Genomic DNA, 7,457 nt, shown 5'->3' with positions numbered 1-7,457 from the left:
TATTTGTACAATAACTTCATGCGATTGACGACATTGTCTTTGTATCAGATTAAGAACATTTTTTAAGGGCAGCTGTCGAGCTCAAATTTTGTTAAAAAAAAGGTCCGGTCAGAACTTTTCAATTTATAACGTAAGTGCGCTAAAAAATTTAAAATGGAAAGTGTGACAGACGCGTCACTCCTCATCGTTGGTAATGCAAATATCAGCAGATCACAAAAAATACGGAAACCAAGTTTCGTCTGAATTTAAATGCAGCGTCATATTTCATTTGGTGTAGCGCTAACGATATTTCGATATTTATAGAATCGATGAAATATGGTAAATATAGCAGCATGAATGTTAGAATGGCTATTTGTAAACTTAGGAAAACAAACTTGGAAAATTCATTTCGAGCGTAGCAAGAGCCACAAGTCGCCAGAGAAAATGCATCTTCCTACTTTTTTCTGATGACAACCCAACGTTACTCACGGCAAAGGCGAAGTTTCACCTGAGGTGAGAAAATGACAATTTTTTGGCCTGCGTTTTGAAAAAGAATTGAACCATTGCAAAAATGCCATTGAAATCATGAGTGCTACAATTTCGTGAACCTATGATGAACTCGAACTTGGGTTCCGTATGTGTTAGTCCGGATCTGCGGATCACCTTCAGTGCTTTATATACTTTGAATTCGTTCACCCACACGTTTCCTTTTTAAATACTAAAGCACGGCTTTTAATCTGTTTAAGAGTGGTATTTGCTTATTAATAATAAAGTCGAATTCACAGAAGAGTCCTTCATAATTTGCTGCTCAGGAAACCGTCAAATCATACAACAACAACAAAAATACTTCCAACAATCAATCAATGAAAATAAAAGCAACTTTTATTGTTCAAAATGCATTATACTTAAGTCAATCATCAACGAAACATAAAGTTTGAATGAAATGTTTGAATGGAAATGTACCTTTACTGTAACCCGTTATGTATGCGATCCATTGTTGATTTTTGGTTTGGAAACTTTCGTTTCAATTGAATTGTTATTCAGGATTTTTTTCCAAAAACTAAATTGAAAACTTTCATTCTGCTACGTTTTTTCATCTTTCATTTGAATTTTTGTTTTTTTGTTTTTGACTAAGTTTACAATATTATCCGACGACTATACCTCTCAACGAATCGATCGAACTGTTGAATTTACGAAAGTTGGTAGAACAATTGCGCAACACCGACCAATCCAGCTCCACATCCAGCGAAGGTTAGATACAACAAAGCCTTATCACCTGGACGTTTCAAATGCACTGGCTTTCCGTCATTAGCCTGCAAATAAGCAGCATTTTAATCTACTCTTTGTACGACGAGGGAATGTATTATTGAATGCATTAAAGGACACGAATTTGGAACTTGGTATCTTTAGCGATTAGAATGAACCAATGTAGATCAATGCAAATAAATTCAAAGCCCGAAAAGGTTTTGCTAAGTAAGTAGAAATTCATGGATCATCCTTGAGAGATAGGAAATATCGACTACTAGCACTGATATGGGTTCTTATTGGTTCTAATGGAACAACAATTTGGGCGAATATTTCAGTTAAGATGAAACAAAATGTCTGAGGCCTACATTAGGTCAAGAGGTAAAACGTACCTACTGCAATGGATGCCGCACTTCTATGACCGAATCGACTAAAAATACATGGAATATGAGCCTAGAGCCTTTGTACCTCTACCAACAAGTCTGATAATTTAAAAGACCGATTCTAATAGGGCATTGGTTTCAACGTTTAACAATAATTTCGCCATGTTTATTGAATCGGCAAACCCTTCAAAAAGAAGACCCAAGTTGTGGAGAGACAAATATGGCAGTACTCATTCCTCACTTGAGTAATTACAGACAATACAAAAGGGCAGTCGCCTAGAAGAAATACGACGAAAACAGGCAATTGTTGTCATACCATTTTGACCAGTGAGAGACCTCTTGCGTAAAAATTAACCAAAAATTTAACTTTTGGTTTCGGAGGAATGGCTTTCTAGTTAGACCCGCGAAAAAATGTTTCTTGCGTGAATTGGACGGGTACTGTGTCAGAGTATTGTAGACTGTCTTGCCTTGGGTGGATGTATGAAAATTTAAATGAAAACATTCAATGAGAAGCAACCTAAGGCAAGATATGACTGGTCTTCGGTGTTCTCGCTCTAATCATAACAGTACATATGCATTGCAATATGCACCGACTTCAAATGTGCAATTACCTGGTACTTTTTCTGCAGCTCCTTCAACTGTTTGTAGCCGGGATGCACTTCCATTTTCGAATTATTGGCTGCTGATGATGTGATTTGACGGGCAGACAATTGTGCCAGACGGCTGACGGTCTGCAATGAAATTTATGTTTTACTAAAGGTCTTCGACGTGCAGGTGTTAGGGGACTATTAAATGACTCTCAGCAAAATGTCAGCTTTTCTAAGCTCCGATTTTGATCTTATTAATGACTTTAGGACACATTCCATGGGAGCAAGATTCGAATCAAAACAAAACTGAAATACGAAGGTCGTCTGCGACTTTGATAGTATACTCGGTTGTTAATGGACAATCGCTGATTTAATTCCTGTTATATGATTATTAACCAGGACAAATAATGGATACAATCAAGGTGGCATGCCTTATCAAAACACAGTCCGAATCGTCAGGGTTCGTTAGAATAATTTTGGTAAGAGTAGTTAAGATGCGACTTCGGGATGCTTCAAACATTCGATATAATTTACCCATAACCGCCCATCAACAACGTCTTCCTTTTTCCGTTCGATTCGCTACCTCAGCGGGTTGGGTAACTCTTTAATCGCCACAGTTTTCGCTTTCAAAGCAAGAAATTCTCGATTGAAATTACGTAACGAGCGCCGCTTGGATTGTGGGACTGACCACATCAGCCAGAAAATCGTTTTTCTTTTGTATAAAAAAAGTTCTTACGATTCACGAAAATGTGTACGAAAAAGTCCTTACCTTGACGTTGTTCATGTTGAAAATTGGAATTCGGATACTTCTGATCTGCTTGAGAAAAACAAAATGAGCGTTTTCTGTGGAGCAGAAAATTTTCACAAAATATTGAATGTCTTCTTTTTTCGATCAATGCGTGACACTTCGGCTGTCAAATTATTTCGTGTGAGAACATCACCACGTGGCGGATCTACGAACTATTATACTTGCTGTATATTTGATTTTTTGGCGCAATTTCGTTCTGAATTTTAAATCAAAAGATTGACCAACACTGAACAGTATACTGTTGCTATAGCACATTTTTGTAAAATGTTCGTCGTTCTCCAAATAGAAACATATTTGATTATTTTGAGTTAGTATACACGTCTGAAATGTTTTCGAATTTTCAACGGTGCACACAGAGCAGAAAAGATTCAATTTCCTTGCTTGGTGAGATGTAAAATACATAAAAGAAACGTTCCCTTCCTATTTACTAAAATTGTAATCTGTAAGCTCCTTTGAGTGGAAATTATGTAAAAATGTTAATTTCGTTAGTATCGGGACATTTTTAATTGTAAACCTGGTGTTTAGCTAATCGACTTTGGACTGACAACGCCTTATGATCGTCATACTTTTTTCTAGTCTACTTAATACTCTATAGGCTTAAATGTGGGGTCTATGTGGGGTAGACCATTTGAGTGTACTGACATAAAAGGTTTTGAGGCGTTATTTGTGGAAGAAATGTTTTTTCTAAAAAGTTGGCTGTAAACGGTAATGATTCTGAAAGGTAATGTTTAAAAAAAGGTACCTCTCACTGGCTCGTCAAAAGGCTACCGTAAATCGATAATCTTTTAGAACATTTAGAGCTAAGTACAAATTACAAGCAAGTGGAGTAAGTAAAAAATGTGGATGAGGATGTTGTCGTGGTGCCACATATTCTTTATTTACTTATAATATTGTTACGGCCAGTTCTGGACAAACACATCTCCAATTTCGTTGTATACCACATAATGTATAAATCGATGACAGATTTTTTTGTTTTCTCAATACCAATCAACAAGTCTACCCAGCGCCAATTCATTGCAGCTATACCTACAGTTTAACATTATTCACGTCAAGTATATGCTTCGCTGCTGCATAAAGTTATTCATTGGATGGTAAGGCTGAAATGTTTTGTTAAAGTGTTTTTGGTAGGAACATGGTAACGGCTTTGAATGTTGTTGCAGAAGCGATAGTTCAAAAATTAATAGGTGAAAATTTGTACGAGAATTTCATTGATTTATTCACAATATATGTACATATTAGCTGTATGAGGCGAATATGGAATAGATTGTTCAAAATCCACTTGACTTTTTCGAATCTGGATCGGCTAGTTCAAATTGTACTAAAATTATCAAATAACTGAATGCAGCAGTGACGACCTATACAAGAATTTTATTTTTTATTCCAATTTTCCAAAACTGGTCAAATAGTTAATAGCGGAATTTATCTCAATTTGCTCACTCTACAAGTACTTACCGAAAATACCAGCGAATAATCGATGTCGTACAGTCCATATGGTGAAAGCTTAACTTTGCTTTGTGTTAATTGAATGGAGAACATTTCGATCTGAATAATTAAATCTATAATTAACAATAATTGGACCCAACAAAAACGGTTTTTCGACAATAATTTACGCTTTTCATAAATCTGGAATCGATATTCGGACAGTGACACATTCTGTGGGTTAGATTTTCGGTTTCTAGAAACTTAAATGATAGAGAAATAAATTGAACTAAGCGAAATTTATCGTCAGTGAAGAATTATTTCTAATGGCATTAAAGAGGCTGTAATAGATCCCTACCCTTGGAGTAGTTATCTATGCAACAAGTTTATGTAAATAACTTTGCGATGTCCTAATATAAGAGTAATTATACCTAGAGAGGAAATTCGTACGACGAAATGTGGTCCCAACATCAGTTTGTATAAGATACAAATTTCGTATAATGTTACACCAATCCATGTGTGCGTTGACGCTTTTCATAGTTCAGTATGCCCTCTTAATTAAGAGACACATACCAATAAACATTTCGTATTTCATGTTGCGACCACATATTTTACGTAATTTTGTTCGAAATTTGCTTTCTAGGTATAATTACTCTTAGGCGATGTCCCAAATATCTAGAATAGGTCTCACATTCTGGTCGTAATTATCGTTCTTAAGTATTCAGTATTCCTATCTCTACAAGACCGTAGACTCTGGGAAACTCCAAGCTTTGAAAAATTTACAACTCATCCAGACCTTACACGTCTGTGCAGTGGTAACTCGCGATGGGAACTAGTCCCTCAAGGAAATCTGTTAATGGGGAAAGGTTTAGATAAAATGCCTGAGAATTTAATTTTTAGGCGAATCAGTGGATGAAAAATACATTTCAATGCACTCTGATATGAGGCTATCGTGAATGGTAATTCCGTTTTTCAACCCTTGTCAATTTTTATTTTTAATATTTAGAGTACTTACGGCGTCAATTACCATTTCATCGCAAATACTCATCCTTCGTCAAAATATACACCTCGACTGATAATCATGTTCAGACATTTGGTAGTATCGCCTATTATTAAGAATTTGTTTTACTGAAAATTTAACAAAAATTGCCGAAATGTACCAAAAGTTTCCTGAAGGCTACTGACAAAAAAAATCAAAATTTTTTGGTAAATCTAGATTCTAGACCAAACCCTAGAAACAATTTACCGGACATATCACGAATTCTAAATATTAATGAAAACTGCTGGTGGTTTTTAAGTATGTTCAAAATTGTGAAGGAAAAGATTTGAAATCATTCTCTTCCACTTCTTGGTGATTGTGTCCATATATCCAGATCGAATTAAACTCTTGTTTCATTCGGTCTGGCTTATACAAGTTACACAGTAAAGCAAATTCTCTTGAAAATCTTAGATCAAAAATGAAGTAATAGATCCGATAGTAAAATTGCTTATAAGTTTGCCAATTTTCATATCTATTCAGACTATGTTACTGCAATGAAACAAATTTCGTACTTACTTTCAACTTAATTTTCGAGCAAACTCCAGCTATAGATGACAAATCTATGATACTAGAAACTGTGTTTACGAATGCTATCCAAATTAATACGGGTAGTCTATCGTAAAGTTTGTTCATTATCGTCCGTCGAATGATCAAAAAATCCAAAAACAATTTGAAAATCCACAAAAATACGGTAAATGAATGACACACCAATAGTTGCATAGCGAATACTTCACAAAACTCCTGCGTCAATCGACACAATTTAAAATGGAGCGACGAAATTTGCTCAATTTTATCGCTCAAAGCACAGCATTGCTTCATTCGGCGATAACTCGGCGTTATTTCACTGGAAAATGCGTCGAATGTTTTGTCATCGGCGATAGTCTTTAATTGACGATTTAAGATGCAAAAATATTTGTCCAAAATGGAGAGACCACAATAGAAAATGCTGACCATGACGCAGAGCAGCATATTGGGTATTGAGTAGAAAAAAATTATGGAAAAATCAGCATAAGCCTTTGGCGATAGGTAATGCATACGAGAAATAGTCATGCGGCACATCAGGCTTCCGTTGAACACAATGTAAAGGGTAAACTTTAATAAAAATCCATTCCAATCGATGGACGATACATCGAAATCCACTGAGTTGCATATTTGTTGGAACAGTGTCTTTGCTTCTTCGACGACCGCATTAATTTGCTCGACCTTTTTAATTTGGACCAGGTAGATGATGACGATTGCAAATATACTCGCAGATGTCAGTACAACAGCAAAAGCAGTGCCCGTTTCGGATGGATGGGCCTAAAATTTAAATCTGTCTCACATTAAAATCATCCAAATTAATTTGGTTAATTAGTTGCGTGCCTTGGAAATGTCGTCATATAAAGTGACCGCGGTATTGATTAGCAGTGCTACAATCGATGCCAAAATGGTTAAAGAATAAAAACGGAGATACCAGGTCGTCTTGTACGATTTGGTGTCGTAGTCGTAGTAGCATGGCCATATTCCGAATAAAGTAATCAACATTAAATGGCCAAATTTAATAGTCTTCAAATATGGCTGGCAAAACCACTTTTCAATTTTTTTCATCATTTCTTTTACACGTTTTGTAAACTAAGCTCAGTAAAACACACATTCGAACTGTGAATTTCACTCACTTTCTTTTTCGTTTAATCGATTCAAATATAATTATTAGCCAAGAACTGTTGGAGCCTTGAACTTCAGAACCAGTAATTTGTTTATAGCAATTAACTGTTAAACGTTAGCATATCTCCATAAAATTCGAAATTGGGTAATTTTATATCACAGCTCTTGACCCTTCCAAACAAAAGAAAATAGATCAAAATTAGATTGGCAGCCAGATAGCAGGAATATTTTTTAAATTTAAAACGGAGGTATTTTTACATTTACACATCGTGGGCCTAAAAAAGCGTTTATCACGAAGTGGAAGAAAATGTTTTTCGAAACAAGGGTAACATAGGAATTACTTTTCGTCAATG

General features: G+C 35.6%; 1 protein-coding gene and 1 long non-coding RNA gene across 2 annotated transcripts; both read right to left on the bottom strand.

The window, feature by feature from the left end:
• Positions 1-839: 839 nt before the first annotated feature.
• LOC119069763 lies at positions 840-3,119 on the bottom strand. Its single transcript, XM_037173895.1, has 3 exons — positions 2,964-3,119; positions 2,219-2,338; positions 840-1,292 (listed from the first exon to the last, which is right to left on the bottom strand). The coding sequence occupies exons 1-3, from the start codon at positions 2,976-2,978 to the stop codon at positions 1,170-1,172; spliced, it is 258 nt and encodes an 85-aa protein (XP_037029790.1). The 5' UTR covers positions 2,979-3,119; the 3' UTR covers positions 840-1,169.
• Positions 3,120-4,460: 1,341 nt separating this feature from the next.
• On the bottom strand, positions 4,461-6,254 carry LOC119069762. Its single transcript, XR_005086402.1, has 3 exons — positions 5,977-6,254; positions 4,613-4,684; positions 4,461-4,544 (listed from the first exon to the last, which is right to left on the bottom strand). It is a non-coding gene; the product is annotated as an uncharacterized LOC119069762 (long non-coding RNA).
• Between the last annotated feature and the right edge of the window lie 1,203 nt (positions 6,255-7,457).

The sequence above is a fragment of the Bradysia coprophila genome (assembly GCF_014529535.1).
Source record: "Bradysia coprophila strain Holo2 chromosome X unlocalized genomic scaffold, BU_Bcop_v1 contig_39, whole genome shotgun sequence".
NCBI lineage: Eukaryota > Metazoa > Arthropoda > Insecta > Diptera > Sciaridae > Bradysia > Bradysia coprophila.
This window is presented reverse-complemented; position numbering and strand designations above follow the sequence as displayed.

Excerpts from the sequence above, each read along its gene's own strand:
- LOC119069763 (XM_037173895.1), bottom strand. Across the intron at positions 1,293-2,218 it reads AGCTGCAGAAAAAGTACCAG|GCTAATGACGGAAAGCCAGT; the intron begins GTAATTGCACAT and ends GCTTATTTGCAG.